Below are 16,801 nucleotides of genomic sequence, written 5' to 3' on the forward strand. Positions count from 1 at the left end.
TAGCTTCAATTTTGCCCGTCTGTTCCCCCTGTACCCGTCAGCTGCATCACAAAATGCGTCTTTAGCTGCATTCAATAAAACTCTTTGTCCAGGTTCTTTGCTGAATCCGTGAAAGTTTCTGTGGACCGTGGTGATACATTACGTGCTCATTCGTGTTTGACAGGTCATGGAGACCCGTGGATCTTATACCAAATCAGTAGGGTATCTTGTCTACATTTGTATTCTTAAGTTACATCCTTGGCCACCAGAGGCGGATCTGACACTTCTCAAGTGGGGGGCAATTGGGAGTCGGGGGGGGGGGGGGTGGCGGCGGGTGGTGGTCCTAAAATTTCAACATTTTTAAACAGGGCCCTTACATCATCGCACATTATTCCCATTTGGATCCGCCAACGCTTGGCACGGCTAGCATCAGTGGCGAGAGATACCGGAATGGTCAATACTGGCCTGGTGCTTTGGGACCCCTTTTCTCCGCCAAACCGTTACCAACCCGCACCGACCAGCGTGGTGAAGTATGGCCAAACAAACTGCCACGACCGACACAGGTGCCCTCCCCCCTGCAGTGGACTGAGAAAATATCGCGACGACAGCAATCATCACGGTCCATGCGGCCTTCTGGGGGTCAACGGAGAGGCTAAATGCAGGCGGTCCCCGCTTTCACAACGTCACGACGCATTCCTCGAAAAAAAAACCCATGGGTCGTGAATCGGATCGTCGTAATAATCCAGACTCCTATTATCCCACAGATGGTAGAAAACATTCGAAACGTCGCTTGCCGTTGTGTTTCTTTTGTTCTCTTCGATGGGCCGTATTTAACAGGGTTTAATAATAGGTGCAAACATCCGCACAAAAAAAAAAACACTCGAGAATAATGAAAATCTCCACGCCAACTCACGTCGGAAACCAGACCGACTCCGTTCAAACGCGTCCGGGAGCCGTGCCTTGTCGGAAGACGCGTCGCGAATCGAGTTTCTGCGCCGTAAATCGACCCGTGGTCGCACTGCAGTCACGTTCAACGTCGTCAATAATCATCGTAGAATCGGGACCGTCGTCGTAAAGCCAAGCGGAGACCGCCTTGCGCAGGGAAAACGGACGCGCGATTCTGAACAAAGTGACAGGCGCGGTGGTGACGTGGGATGAGTGGAGGTGGCGTGGGGCACTGGGGAGATAGCGAGAGGTGGGTCAGTGTAGCGTGAGTGTTTGTGGACACGGGGCGGCCTTGTGACGTTACCTTGCTGGCTGCCCGCCTACCATCCCCTCCTGCCCGCCACGACCACCCCTCCTGCAACTGCCCCCCCACCCTCCACCTCCCCGGCCCCCTCCGCCGCCCTCCCGGCCGCCCTCACGGCTGGGGGATTGTGAGGTGAGGGGGTCAGAGGTCGCCGGAGGTTCTGTTTGCTCGATTGTAACCGGGCGCGCATTTATCGTTTCACTTCGGCGGAGGCCCTCGGATTAGGGTGGAATGTGAGGAGCGGGAGAGGAGGGGGTAGCGGTGGGGGGGGGGGGACGGTGAGCGCGGGGGTACGGCCGCGGGGTCCCTGCAATCGCGAGGCAAAGGCGCAGCCCTTCAAGTGCTTGTTCACGCCGCCGCTTGGTGGGGTAAAAGGGCCTCATCCACATATTGAGCGAGCGAGCGAGAGTGCGTGTGCGCCTCTCCAGAGGGCATTTTGGCCGGCGCTTTCATGCCGGGCAGATGTCTTGCAAAAGGTGGGAATATTCCCTTACCATACACCGACACGTTACCTGCCGATTGGCCAACCGCGGTGAACCCATGAGGTACCACAAGCGGGTGGACGGAGGTGGTGGTGGGGGCGGCGGGCGGGCGGGGTGGAGATTTGGTGAAACTGGCAACGATGTTTCAACTGCCGTGCTCGGAGATCGAATCGAACTGGCGACCCTACGCGTCGCGAGCCAACCATGACACCGTGGCACCTATTGAATCCCCACGTAGCGGTCTCGACATTCCAACATGGGCAGTCGCCACTCTCATTACCTTCACTGTCATCATCTTCATTATCATCATCTGCTGCTATCATCAATGTCGGCTGTCATGTTTGCCATCATCATCATCATCATCGGAGATTTGAACTGACACTTTGTCTCACGGCGTGGACACCGGAAGCACAATTAGAACGTTGTTTTTTTTCTTTCCCCAGCCGGAAGAAGGCCTCTCAACTCCAACACCGCCACCGTCATCACCGCCACCGCCACCTCTCCCCCGGTGGTGTTTGCCGGGTCGGAATCCACGCGAGCCCAACGGATGGCGTCGCCGCACGCCACGTCACGCTCGGCCTCGCAGTCATTGACAGGAAATAAACACAGTCCCATGGGTGCCCCCCCCCCCTCTTGTTCAATGCAAAACTTTGGCCCCTCGCTCCCTCGCACACGCACACATGCGCGGCCCTCGCAGCCCCCTCCCTTAAAACCGCAGCGCCGATCGATGTGCGCGTTCTCCGACGATAAGAATCAATGTCAACGTCGACTTCCCACGCTATGACCCTGTTACAGGTCCAGCTCTGCAGGCGGAACCACGGGGGTCTGGGTAGAGACTCTCTCCCCTCTGGGTGTCTCAGCAGAGACTCTCTCTCCTCTGGGTGTCTCAGTGAGACTCTCACCCCTCTGGGTGTCTCAGCAGAGACTCTCTCTCCTCTGGGTGTCTCAGCAGAGACTCTCTCCCCTCTGGGTGTCTCAGTAGAGATGCTCTCCCTTCTGGGTGTCTCAGTAGAGACACCATTCCTGCGATAGACAAAAATGTAAACTCCTCGCCTCATGTTTAATGTAATCTATCTCGCTGCAGTCAAGAGTGCAGCCGAGGTCTTGTGTGTTATATTCCTCCGTGTTTTGCTGAAAGACGCACGTGACACATTTTTCTGGAGTGGCTTTCTGATTTGTAACCAGGGACACAGATACGGTCTTCTCCAGATTTTAAGACGCTCCGGAAAGTAAGACGCATCACACCCCTCCCCTCCAGCCAATAAACTTGCGTGTCCCGAGTGTCAATAACGTTACACAACAACAACAACAACAGCCGCCATTTGCCACTAAGTGGCGGTGACGTCACCATGGCCAGGTGCATACAAATCTGGTCACACACACTTAACTAAAGTATATTTTTTTTTATTTTACTCCTACTTTTATTTTACCTGGTGAGGCCACGCCGAGCCATGAGCGACCTGGCTCTCACAAATGATGGCTCAAAATGAAGTGGCTCAGAATCGCGTGGAAATGCGTAGCAGTAGCCAAATACTTAAGCACAAGGTTGGTCCTAAACACACAACGCGCGCAGTTCCCGGATTACAGGATGCGATGGACCCCCCCCCCCAAATTTCATTTTTAAATACAGACGGGGGAGGCAGTGGGGGGGGGGGAGGAAGAAAGTGCATCTTTATAATCCGGAGAAAACTGCGCATCTTCTTGGTTCTTTCGGTAAAGTCACGTAGAAGGGAAATAATAAAATAATAAAAATAAAACATAATAAAATACAATTCTCACGACGTTTCGACCACAACATTCAGACGCTGTCTTTCCGACAGACCTGTTCTTCACCTGAGGACAGCTGCTTGCGTTGTAGCCGAAACGTCGTGAGAATTGTATTTTATTATGTTTTTTTATTATTATTTTATTATTTCCCTTCTACGTGACTTTACCGAAAGAACCAAGAAGTTGAATCCCTGCAGTCACGAAAGCTTTAAATCGAAAACTGCACATGTATATTGTTTAGCATATATATATAGATTTTATGATACGTGTACTCAACAATCAGGTTATATTGTCAGGTAAAAAAAAAGAAAAAAAACCCATGGAAATTGTCAAGGTATGACCTGAGAAAAGAATCAACTTTGTTTCACGGGCCTTGGAAAATGTTCACGAAAATAAGCCAGAGAGAGGCGGGGTGGTTCGGTTGGCGAGAGAGAGGTGTTCCTGTTATCTTTTTTATCCTTATCCTGCCCAGGTATTGTTTGTGCATCGTGGCATTTACTGCCGTTTGATTGGACGGCGCTGATGCGTGCGTGTGTGTGTGTGCGTGTGTGAGCGATTGGGCACACGCGCCCGACTCCCCCCCCCTCACCCCCGCCTGAGCCGGTGGTGAAATTAACAGAGTTCAATGTCTCAGTGGAAACATTAATCGGGAATTAGCACGATTGTGTGCGCGCGCGTTCTTAATGACACACGCCACTTAAAGACAAACAAAGACAAAGGTTCTCACCCGCCCCGCTGCCCCCTCCCTGTGTAGCCTACACAGACTGTTGGGGCAAGTGCTGTTAGCGAGTAGCAGCACCTGTGAAGGCCGGCACTGTGGCACACGAGGGGGTGGGTGGTCAGCGACCACGCATGCCCGCCCGGCCTTCGTCTCCCCCAGTGGCGATTATCACGGTTGGTTAAGTACGGTGCGAAAGAAGTTCAACGTACATTTACACATCTAATGTGCTATTTGCAGATTCAAATGACTGTTGCCGTTGTACTGGTGAGTCCTAATGAGGATGAAACTGCTACACAGGTTGTCGCTTTGTCTCGCTCTGTCTCACCACTTCCTGTCCGAAACGCTCGCTCAGTTTTGACCTTCAGGGTCTGATCAGCAGTCGGGCTTGTGAAAACGAATGCTGCCGGGTTGCCATGTGTCATAGTGACGAGATGTTAACGACCTCGCCTGGTATACAGGAGGTCGTGGGTTCAATCCCGACCCAGACCCCTGCATATTTTGGAGTTTGCGTGTGTCTCTTTCCATGGTCGCGTGGGTTTTTCTACCGGGTCCTCCAGTTTTTCACTCCACATTTAGAATCAACATCACGCGTTTAAAGTATTTGGCTACTGCTATAAAATGTCCACATCATGATGAGCCACTTCGTTGAGCTATCATTTGTGGCCAGGTCACTTCTGAAAAAGGCCTACATAGGTCAGTGGGCCTTAAAAAAAGTTTATTCGTTTAATAATTTAGTAATTTACCACGTTATTGGCAAGAACACCTCCATCTAAACGAGGGGGTACCCTGGTTCCAATGGGGACTTGCGACGTGCATCCGTGCTCGCGATGCGCACGCGCGTGGTCTCGTGCGAGTTTCACCTGAATCTGCTGCTGAAGGACGTTGATCTTCTGTTGCTGCTGCAAGAGCTGCTGCTGTTGACGGGCGATCTGAAACAAGACGTAGGTTCACAAGGCGCCCGTTGGAAAAAAAAATATAGCCACGTAGATAATGGAATTGTATACGCGCGTCGGACGGTCTCGCGCTCAATACGTACGGCAGCCGGTCGCCTCCTTATCACTCCGCTATCGCTACTACCATGGTGACGGTTCCCGTGACCTTCATTCATTGATTCCTCCATTGTTGATGATCTGCTCTACCAGACTGGCAGTTTCGTCTCTTCCACATTGTGTTCAAACCACCACAAAGACAAAGATCCCCCCCCCCGTCCATATAGCCTGAACAGACAGTTGGGGCAAGTGCTGTTGGCGAGCAGCACCTGTGAAGGCTGGCACGGCACACGAGGGGGTGCGTGGCCAGCACCACACCGACATTGCCTCCCCAGTGGCGATGTTAGCACACCATGCAAGTCTTCTTGGTTCTTTCGTTAAAGTCACGTAGAAGGGAAATAATAAAAGAATAAAAATAAAACATGATAAAAGAAAATAATAATGCTATTTGTATTACTTTATTATTTCCCTTCTACGTGACTTTACCGAAAGAACCAAGAAAATGAATCCCTGCGGTCACGAAAGCTTTAAATCGAAATTACGCCATACAAGGTTGTCGTTTAAGAAGCCGAGTCGACTTAACGGAGGACCGATTGGTGTTGGCCTTGAGCGGGAATCGAACGCGCTACCGCCCCCCCCCCCCCCCCGACTGCTGCCCCCCCCGGGCCTCGCCGCTTGCCTGCTCCTGCTGCTGGCGGGCGAGGTGCGACGCCTGGCGCTGGCGCTCCACCTGCGAGGCGGCGACGCGCCGCTGCTCGTCGTGCGCCGTCAGGATCTGCTCCCGCAGCGCCGACAGCTGGCCCATCATGGCCGCCAGCACGCGCTCCTTCTCCGCCAGGCTGTCGCGCGAGCCTGGGGGACGGGACGAAGCGGTCAGCGCCCGTTGAGTGCCCCCCACACATCCCACACTCACCCCCCACCTCCACCCCCCACACATAGCGTCGATGGCAATGATAATACGACTTGCATTTACATCGCGCCGGTAGGGTGACTGAACGCCAGGTTATTACATCCTTTATATTAAGTTCACTTGCTCGCTTGCGCGCTTACGACCGTGCAAATCTTTCGGTCGTTTTTTAACCCACTTCCCGTGATCCAATCGAGCTGACATTTTGGCACACAGACTCGTTTTGCGTGACACTTTATTTTCGTGAAAAAAAATTTCAAAAATTTTCCACTTTTTAGGAAAAAAAAAATGTCCTATTTAATTTAAAATACCAATGTGATAAAAATGAAACTCTTACTCAAGATAAACAGAAATGAATAATAAAATAAAACCGATGCCACGCATATAAAGGATTCATAGTGAAAAACTGTTTTTACGGGTTAATTTTTTTTGTATTTTACCAGGTAAGGCCCACTGAGCTATGTGGCTCTTTTTCAGAAGCGCCCTGGCCACAAATTATAGCTCAACGAAGTGGCTTATCACGTGAGAATTTGCAGAAGCCAAATACTTTAAACACACGTCGATTCTGTAATGTGGAGGGAAAACCCAGAGGACCACCGCACCGTTGAGCAAGTGGGCATTTGTCTACCAATAGAGTGGGCGGGACGTGCGTTTTGCTGTTCGTTATTCCGCTTCGTGAATTCGCCAGCAAATTGATCAAAATCGGGGCCGGGTGTGGGGGGGGGAATTTGGACCGTGACAACCGGCACACGAACGCTGAAAAACCACCCCTAGCACCGCGAGAGCCCCAAGGCGTGCCGGCGCGACTCGGATGTGGCAGTGGAAAAGGGGCACGCCTCTCATCGGCGGTGCGGCCTCGTGAAGGAAACGCTACCCGGGGTTGGGCTGATGGAAACGGCCAAGGTGGGTTCTCAACCGTTTCCACCGAGTGAATACCCCCCCTGCCCCTTTTGCCTTGCCTCTCCCGATATGGTTCTGAAAAATAAATGTTACGAATAATAAAATATCAACATTTTCACCGGTTGTCTATCTTGTGAGGTATCCCAACTAGCTGGTAAAACCAAACGAGTTACACAAAAAAAATTCAACGGACGCTCTGCCGTGCGCGACGGAAGTTGTTCGCGCTCGCTGCTTCCTCTTGGAAACCAACATTGTGTACGATCAGTGAGTTTAGAAAGGTCTTTAATATCGTTCTAGGTATTGCTACTTATTTTATATTGGCAGTTTCATACGTGATTACACTGGTCAACACACTTTTTCTGGCATAAGGTATTCCAACGGTTATAAGGTAATTTTGGGGTGCTGATTCCAAATCTGGCATCAGGTTTTTGAGATATCAAATATTGCATTTTCAATAAAAACTGCAGAAGAAAAATATTAAATAAATTTGAATATCTACATAAAATGATATTATAAACACACTATCCTAAAAATACAGCACCATATTTTAACACTAAAGCAGTCACTGACTCGCAACAACTTGCAATCATAAGTGACAGAGTCAATTTCGGGTAAAATCAATGAAAATGGGGTATGCCGATAGCATAATAATGAGATGTGATAGAGCAAATCTGAGATCAGATTTGGAATCAGCACCCTGAAATTAGTCTAAAACAGCTGCAATAATCCAGGCCAGAAATTTTTTTTTTTTGTTGACCAGTGTTATTGACCGATGACTCTCATGTACGACACAATTTCACACATTTATAAATCCACCTCCCGCACCGCCTGGGACGTTGCCCCTCGTTGAGAACCGCCATCACAGCGAGCATGCCGAGGCGGCGCGCAACGACGATTGTGTACATTCTTGTGAACTCTGCTGAGAGTAACGTTGTTGCTGCATGGCTAACTTGGAAGTACAGTGTATGGAACGGGCCAGGCCTGCTTCGTACATCGACTGACACCAGCGTCGACGCATCGGCCGTGACACAAAAGTGCTCACAGACACAAAGACAAAGATCGCCCGTGTAGCCTTTAACCGACCGCCTGGGCAAGTGCTGTCAGCGAGCGCCGATGAGAGGCAAGCATTGCGCGCGACGGGGCTGTGTGGCCAGCGACACGTCCCGCCGCCGCCTTTGTCTCCCGCAGTACGAACATTTTACAAGTTGCGCCTCGGTACTCATTCAGAAGCCGAGTCGTACGAAAGGAGGACCAGGAAGGGGTGCAGGCAATCGTCGCCGTAGATGACCGTCAGCGGGAATCCGAACTCGGCGCCGCCGGGTGTTCGGAGTGCGGCGCGCTGACCGTTGCGCCAACGTTCCCACCGTCCCGCAAAATACGCGCGCGCGCGCGATCACGCACGCGCAAGCACACAGCAGCCTTCTATATTTAAGCAAAAAAAAGTTGCGTGGATTCATCCACACACCTCGCTCCCCCCCCCGCCGCAACCTACGAACCCCCCCCCCCCCCAAAAAAAAATGAGCATGGGAAAGAAAGAATCCAAACACGTGTGTGTGAAAAATTTTCACAGCCCGCTGCGAGTATTTCGCGAGCAGTAACTGTGTGCCTTCAAACTACAAATCAGCCCCGAAGACAAACTCTCTGCGCGCGCTTTGAACGGACGCAGCGCGGGGGGGGGGGCAGGGGAAGGGGGGGCTCATCGGCGCAGCTCCGATCGCGACTCTCCGCTCTTTGTCTTCTTGGTTCTTTCGGTAAAGTCAGAATTCTACGTGACTTTACTGAAAGAACCAAGAAGATGAATCCCTGCAGTCACGAAAGCTTTAAATCGAAATTCTCTGCTCTTTGGTTCCTGACTCCACCCCCTCCTTCCCCATGTTCCGGGTCGAGACGAACTTTCCTGCGTCTCCCCCCCCCCCTCCTGGCGTCCCCCCCCTCCACCCGCTCCGTCCAATTTCTTTACGGTTTGAGCCTGGGTCTTATCGACGCAGTCGTGTTATCGTCACGTGCGTGGGTCGTCTCCGGGTACTCGGGCTTACTCCCACTCGCACACAGAAGAGGCTGGCGGTGGGGGTGGGGGCAGGGGGGGGGTGATACATTTTTAAAATAAATAAATAAACTCTACTCAACAATGACAGGGGGGGGGGGGCGGCCGAGTATTTGCCAAGCAGGACCCTCCCGACCGAAAGGGGTTTTGAGACCGGGGGCGGCACTTTCATTCTCGGGTCACCAGCGAAGGCGTTTGATGAGCGGTGTGCGTTACCGACGTACAGCAACAAGCGCACTGACAAAGAGCACGCAGAACAGAGCTTGCAAAGTGCGCAACGGAACAGCTTGGGGGGAGGGGGGTGAGGGGTGGGTGGGGGGGGGCACGCTTGGAATTACACCGAGGGACGGAGAGCAGACCGCGTGGATTGGAGGGATAAGTGAATTGCACGGCGTATAACTTTGACCGCTGAAGAGAGGCGAGCGGGGGCTTGGAGAGCACGTGGCCGCTAGGAGGGACGACGGCCCGGGGTTGGGGACTAACGGCGGAGCGGCAGCCCAGGGAGCAGAGGTCGCAACCGGGTACCCGATATCCGTACAATACCCGATACCCGGCTACCCGTAACCGGCCGGGTACAGGTACCCGTTTGCGACCCTGGTGCGGCCGGGTACGGATACGGATAGACCGTGAGTCACTGGTGAGTAACCGTTTGTCACTCATTTCCCAACGTCTTGTGTATCTTCTCACAATTCAAGTTCCTAGAATCAACCCACCCGCGCCTGCAACATGGCTTCATCCCAGAGGTCGCAATCAAGTACCCGATACCCGTATCCTACCCGTACCCAGCCGGGTAGGGTACGGGTACGGCCGGGTACGGGTATGGGTACACGTTTGCGACCCTGGTGCGGCCGGGTACGGGTAAGGAATCAAAACCCGTTTGCGACCTCTGCCAAGGAGGGAACGCGGCCCGCGAGGACGTCGACCGGTGGCGATGGGACGATGGGAGCTAGAGAAGTCACCCGGCGAGCAGGCGCCGCTGCATTGCAGGAAATCGAGAGATGATGGCGACGGCTTGGGGAGTCCCTTACCCAGCAGTGGATAGATCACGGCTGATGGTGGCGGTGGTGGTGATGATGATGACGATTAGAACTGGGTTCGGGTTAGGTCCGACGTGAACCGTTTAATTAGCAGTGCAGCATCTCCTCTCGCGCGTGGCCACGTAACCCACAATCTCTCCCCCCCCCACCGCCCCCATCCGCAAAATATCCGAGCATGTGGAAGGATTCTTACTGTTCGCCACCCAGAAGTGGTGGTAAATTCATTCGATTGTCTACAATGACTAATGATTATAAATTGCATTATTATTCTTCTTCTTGGTTCTTTCGGTAAAGTCACGTAGAAGGGAAGTAATAAACACCACAAGCAGCTTGCGTTGTGGCCGAAACGTCGTGAGAATTATATTATTTTATTACGTTTTTTTATTATTATTTTATTACTTCCCTTGTACGTGACTTTACCGGAAGAACCAAGAAGATGAATCCCTGCATATTATTATTATTATTAATTATCCACGGGGAAAAGTCATCCGGCAAGGTGGCTCAGCGGTTGAGCGTTCGGCTTGCAATTGCAAGTTCATATCCTCGTTGAAGGGGGGGGGTCGACTCACCCATCAAAGAGCTTCAGAGCTCAGATTCCTCCAGAATAAATATTCAGATTCTGAAATCGGCACGCTTTTGCGGAGAAGTCAACAGTGGTTGTCCTAAAAAAAATCCATCCTGCCGTGTTTGTTTTTGCGGTAAATCATTTGGTGTCAAGGAAGTAGCGAAAAAAATCAACCTGTTATCCGCATTTATTAGTGGATAAGAGCTAACCAGCCAGCCAGCAGTGGTCCTCAGAGATGCATCAAATCGATTCGGTCAACAGCATCGTTAAAATGGATAATGAGAGGCGACACAGAATGTAGGCCTTCATTTTCAAATGTGGATATTAAGAATTTGATCCCTCCCCGTATCTCCAAAGACGAGAGAGCCGTTTCACACTCCACGGAGCTTGCGTGTTTCAGCGAATAACACCTATGGCAAAAACAATGAAAAACTTCATAAAAAAAAATATATATATATAATTCCATGAATGTTCCTGCCGAGTTTGTTTAAGTTTACAGAATGTGTTGTTATCTAGACACTCCCAATTTTTTTTTACAATTCCTCCCAACCCCCCCACCTCTCTGCGTCTACAGTATTTTTTAAAACAATCTGTCAAAATGCTATCTGATTCCAGGGCTGTTGGAGGCACTCCCAAGACCCACTTGCTCGGTCAAACGCACCCAACTTCACCGATAACACCACGGCTCCCCTCCCACCCACCACCCACCCCACCAATTTTTCTCCGACTCCTCTTCGCAAAACTATTTAAATCCATCTTGCGAGCGATAAGCCCACTCACTACTGTACACGACAAGCGGGCATGCGATAGTTTATTTTTTATTTTTTTGCCTTTGCTTCACAGAGTTCCGTATCGTCGGCGTTGTTACTTCGGATCGCACACGCAAAGCAGGAATACCAATACGGCGCGATGCGGTTTGGATTTATATGACCATTCTGTAACGCTTGAAGGGATTTCAGCCGTAGCGCTATGGTATCCTCCCGACAGCGAAATACCTTTTTGCAGATGCAGGGGGTTGGGTAGGGAGCCTATTTGCAGATCCCTAATGTTCGCGTTTATGGATAAATGCGGACAAGAAGATGCGTTTGTTGCTGGTGCTGGGTCACCTCGGATATCCCTTGTAAAAAGGATCAACTTAACGCATCTTGGAGACTAACACTTGAAGTGATATCAGAGGTAGTTCAGTCGTATCTGCTTCCACGGGCCGCTCTCTAACACTTCAATGGATCCCAGAGGTAGTTCTGTGACATCCGCTTCTGCGGGCTCTTCTCTAACGCAGAAGGCCGTACTGCTCTGCGACGGTTCCCGAACGGATCGTTGGTCTCGTGACGACGCGGCGCCTGAAGCACGATCGGGGAAACAACTTGGGGGGTGGGGGGGAAATCACAAAATTTTTTTATATTTTCATAACCTTTAAACTGTAATAAAAGAAAAACCCCACCACCTACTCTACCCATATTTTTAAACGACCTTAAAGGAACACCGTCTGGCACAGGCTAGTACGGGGAGGGGGTGGGGGTGGGGTAGGGAGGCAGATACTGCAAACGCGAGGTATGCAAGCGCGAGTCGAGAGCGAGCACGTGACGTTCAAATATTTTCAACATCTCGCGGCAGCGGTGCCAAAGGCCCGCGGTGCTGATGAGACAGGTAATTGTTGCGCGGGCAGCACCGGGGGGACTTTCAATTGCCGACGCGACGGACTCGGAGGGCACGCAGATGAGCCTGCGGGTGCAGCGGTCGGCCCGGGTGGGCTCAGGCGGTTGGTGCATGGCAGGAACACCGATATTCAGAGTTCTAATAGGGACATCACGGTGGCGAGAAGGAGGTCGTGGGTTCGATCCCGAACCCGACGCCTGCTGCTGTATATTTGGAGTTTGCGTGTCTCTCTCTCTCCCTCTCTCTCCCCGCGGTTGCGTGGATTTTTCTCCAGGTACTCCGGTTTTTTCCCCCTCCTCATTTAGAATCATGCCTGTCGAGTATTTGCCCGCTATAAAAAAAATGTCCACGTGATGATGAGCCGCTTTGTTGAGCTATCGTTTGTGGCCAGGCCGCTTCTGAAAAAAAAAGGCAGTTTGCTTCTGAGTGGAGCGCGCTATTGGCTTACAGACGACACTTCTCGAATTTTGCTTTCAAGACTTCAGCCAAAACAGCCGCTATGGTTGCTAAAACAATTTGGCAAAAACTATTGTAATCATAAATAAATGTAATAATAAAACTGCAACATACCATTAAAAAAACGCATACGATCCTAAAATGTTAGCAATGAGAACCATGCAAAGCCAAACATTGCAGCTGTCAATGCAATGCAGTGATTTAACTTAAATAAAAGAAACCTGCAGTGTATGCCACAGTTTCCTGCATCATCATCAAATTCCACTTGAAAAGGCAAACGCATTCCCCCATTGGTGAGCTCCTACAAAGTGGTACCTATTTTATTGACCCCACGATGATGATGATGATGGGCTGTGTCTCAGACCGAGCTGGAGTTGAATTTACAATCTTCTGATCAGAAGTCATTCACTCGTGACTTCCATATGTATAAAGACAAAGGTCCCCCGTATAGCCTTAACTGTAGGGGCAAGTGCTGTTAGCGAGCACCTATGAAGGCCGGAACGGTACACGAGAGGGTGGGTAGCCAGCACCACGCCCGACCGCCTTTGTCTCCCCAGTGGCGATGTTTACACACCCTACCAGGTACTAATTTGAGGCCGAGTCGACCTAGGGGAGGCCCAGAACCGGTTGAGATAATCGTCACTGGTGTTGGCCGTGAGCGGGAATCGAACCCGGGTCGCCAGGTTCATAGCGCAGCGCGCTAACCGCTGCACCACATCTTCCCACTCGCACACACACTCGCACACACAGGTACACACACACAGGTACACACACACACTCGCACACACACACTACTGCAGCACACAGTGTATTGATATAAAGCAATAATGACCGTTACTGTCTTATTTCAGTGCATTGTGGGTGGTTAATTATCGGCGTATTTAATTTACACGTATTGTTAGATAAACACAAAGTATTTGCTGAATTTATCGTGCAATAATTATTCACTTTATCATGTATGTACATGTAAATTAGTGCATAAGCTCGCAATAAAAATATACATTGTATATACTGTGCATATATATTAGCTGTGTGGATGCAAACACACTCTGTATATGTTTAGCCTTATGGACTCTTTTTCTGGTCAAAGTGATGTTAGCGAGCTCCTATTAAAACAAACACAAAGATCCCCCTTATTGCATGCAACAGACCGTTTGGGCAAGTGCTGTTAGCGAGCACCTATGAAGGTCGGCACGCTCAACAACCACGCCCGACCACCTTTGTCTCCCCAGTGGTGATGTTCATACGCCACACCAGGTATTATTTAAGGCCGTGTGGACACTTTTGGGAGGCCCATGACCGGTTCTAGATAGTCGTCACTGATGTTGGCCGTGAGCGGGCAATCGAACTCGGGTCGCCCCGGTTCGTGGCGCAGCGCAGCGCTAACCGCTACACGACCGCTCCCCATAAAACCAACACACGCACATGGACGCCTTTGTTTCTCCGTGACTGATGTTCACGGCGACACAGCCACACACGGTGAAGTCTGAGTGAACCTAGAGCGGACCAAGTTCCGGTTACGGGAGCCATAACAATAAGAGCATTTACACCATCTAAGGAAAGCTGTCACAGGTGTGGACCAATCAACTTCAAGGACAGTGCATACATTATCAGAGTTATGTTTTTTGTTTGCATTATGACTGCAGGTATTGTGGTCTATGCAAACATGACTCCTCGTAAAAAAGGTGTCAGTTTTGTTGCCAGATAAGAGGGTAAAAAAACAATATTCATATTTTTTACTGCCAAATGAGGTACCAATGGTGTAAATGCTTACCCCGAGCTCTCATACTCTGATGGTGCATTGTCTTTGAGTTGTGCGCCTTTTGGCGTCATCTGGTCCAACACCATGTGAGACTAGGCTCTAAGGAAAGCTGTCTCGGGTGTGGACCAATCAACTTCAAGGACAGTGCATACATTATCAGAGTTATGTGTTTTGCTTGCATTATGACTGCAGGTATTGTGGTCTATGCAAACATGACTCCTCATAAAAAAGGTGTCAGTTTTGTTGCCAGATAAGAGTGTAAAAAAACAATTATCACAACAAGAGCATTTCCCTCGACGCACCGGCTGGAGTCTCGTGGCACGCCTTCACGAGGGTGCTGCTGCACTATGCTGGGACGTTTTGACCGTGAATCCCACGACTGACGGTTTGGCTTCTTCGCGTGCGTGGGCGGATCACAGTACGAGCGTCCGGAGAAAGCTCCACGCGGACTAGGGGATAACGAGTGAAACCCATCCGCGCAGATCGATTCGAGACTCCGTCACTGTAAGGTCATGTCCTGGCCACTTGACAGCACAAAGCGAAACTTGTTTTGGGAATATTTATATTTTTTTACACAAGCTATAGCCCTGGGTCAATCCACTGCTGGATAAATGGCTTCTGTGTCGATCACGGGGGCGGGGCGGGGAGGAGGAAAATCCCACGCGTATGAGGAAAGGTCCGCACAGATGGATTCAAGAATCTACTGAGATGTATGATAGAGGGAACGGCGCGGTAGAGTGGTTGGGTGAGTACGTACATGCGTGCGCTCATGCAGGCAGACAATGCACTGGATCTCTCCCACATTTAACAGAGACCTCACACATTTGCGTGATGCAGCTGCCGCATTGGCAGCGGGTGCCAAACCACAATTTGCGGCAACAACTCAAAACATTCCTCAAAAAACGCTGCGGTGGCCTTGAATGGAAACATATATAATAGGTGACGATTCAGGCAATGGGCCTTCTGCATGGCACATCGAAAAGCCGGAGAGGCAGAGTGGATTATTACCGTGTCGGCGAGCATCTAACAAGGCCATAATGGCACAAGAGGAGGTGGGTGGCCAGCACCAAGTCTGTCCGCCCTTGACTCCCACCACGGCAATGTTTACACACCGCACCAGGCACTCATTTGAGGCTGAATCGACCTAGGGGAGGCCCAGGACCGGTCCGCAACATTTGTCACTGGCGTTATCGAACGCGGACCGCCGGCTTTCGTAGCGGAGCGCGCTAACCGCTACGCGACCGCTCCCTCGCTAATGTACGCACACACGCGCACGTGCGCGCGCGCACACACACACACGTGCGCGCGTGCACACACAAGGAACGCACGGTCGTGTCCAGACAAACGTGGCTTTGTCCGTATCCTCCAAGGGTTAACCAAATTGCGGTTATTTAGGGATCGCGGGGGCTGGGCATGAGCCCTCTGTTCGTGCAGCGAGGGGCAGTCTGCTACAACACAGGGCCCGCTATTGAGAGAAGAAAGTTCTTAAGATGTCTAAGGGGCGCTGACGATCCTTGGGTTTCGGCAAAGGCCCCCCCCCCCCCGAGAGAACACCGGGCGGCAAACTGCTGAGCAGAGTCGAGTTGCCCTGCAACGGCGTGCTGCGTCAAAGCCGCAAGGCAAAGCTCGCCCACCTGTCTGGGTTCGACCTCCCACCCCACCCCGACAGTACTGGAATTAATCTTCTTCGTTCTTTCGGTAAAGTCACGTAGAAGAGAAATAATAAAATAATAAAAATAAAACATAATTAAATAATTCTCACGACGTTTCGGCCACAACGCAAGCAGAAGGCTGCTTGCGTTGTGGCCGAAACGTCGTGAGAATTATTTTATTATGTTTATTTTTATTATTTTATTATTTCCCTTCTATGTGACTTTACCGAAAGAACGAAGAAGATTAATCCCTGCAGTCACGAAAGCTTTAAATCGAAAAAGTTCTGGAATTGACATCAAGTGTTCAGGGAGGCGGGAATTGATTTGTGCCCGAAGTCCGGTACCAATATTTGCGTTGAAGGTGAACACGGTAGGCCCGCACAGTTTTTATTATTATAATTATTACTACACGTTTATACTGGTAGGAACCTCCTGGTTACACCAGCCCACAGGGGATTATTGTGTCCGTCCGTCGTGCAGGGAGAGGCTGGGTGGGGAGGGAGGGGCTGGGTCGGGAGGGTGGGGAGGGGCTGGGTGGGGAGGGTGGGGCTGGGTGGGGCTGGGTGGGGAGGGGCTGGGTGGGGAGGGGCTGGTCACCTCGTGGTGCCCTTATAAAACTCAACGTTTAACCTACT

General features: G+C 51.0%; 1 protein-coding gene across 3 annotated transcripts in view; it reads right to left on the reverse strand.

Annotated features, from left to right (window-relative positions):
• Positions 1 to 16,801, reverse strand: part of LOC144728040 (uncharacterized) — a 147,518-nt gene that overhangs the window by 13,051 nt on the left and 117,666 nt on the right. For all 3 annotated transcript variants that reach the window (XM_078607260.1, XM_078607261.1, XM_078607262.1), the window contains 2 exons: positions 5,867 to 6,039; positions 5,059 to 5,127 (listed from right to left, as the gene is read on the reverse strand). In XM_078607260.1, coding sequence (XP_078463386.1) covers positions 5,059 to 5,127; positions 5,867 to 6,039 — 242 coding nt within the window. The remainder of the gene's footprint in view (positions 1 to 5,058; positions 5,128 to 5,866; positions 6,040 to 16,801) is intronic.

The sequence above is a fragment of the Lampetra planeri genome, chromosome 27 (assembly GCF_965212315.1).
Source record: "Lampetra planeri chromosome 27, kcLamPlan1.2.h2, whole genome shotgun sequence".
NCBI lineage: Eukaryota > Metazoa > Chordata > Hyperoartia > Petromyzontiformes > Petromyzontidae > Lampetra > Lampetra planeri.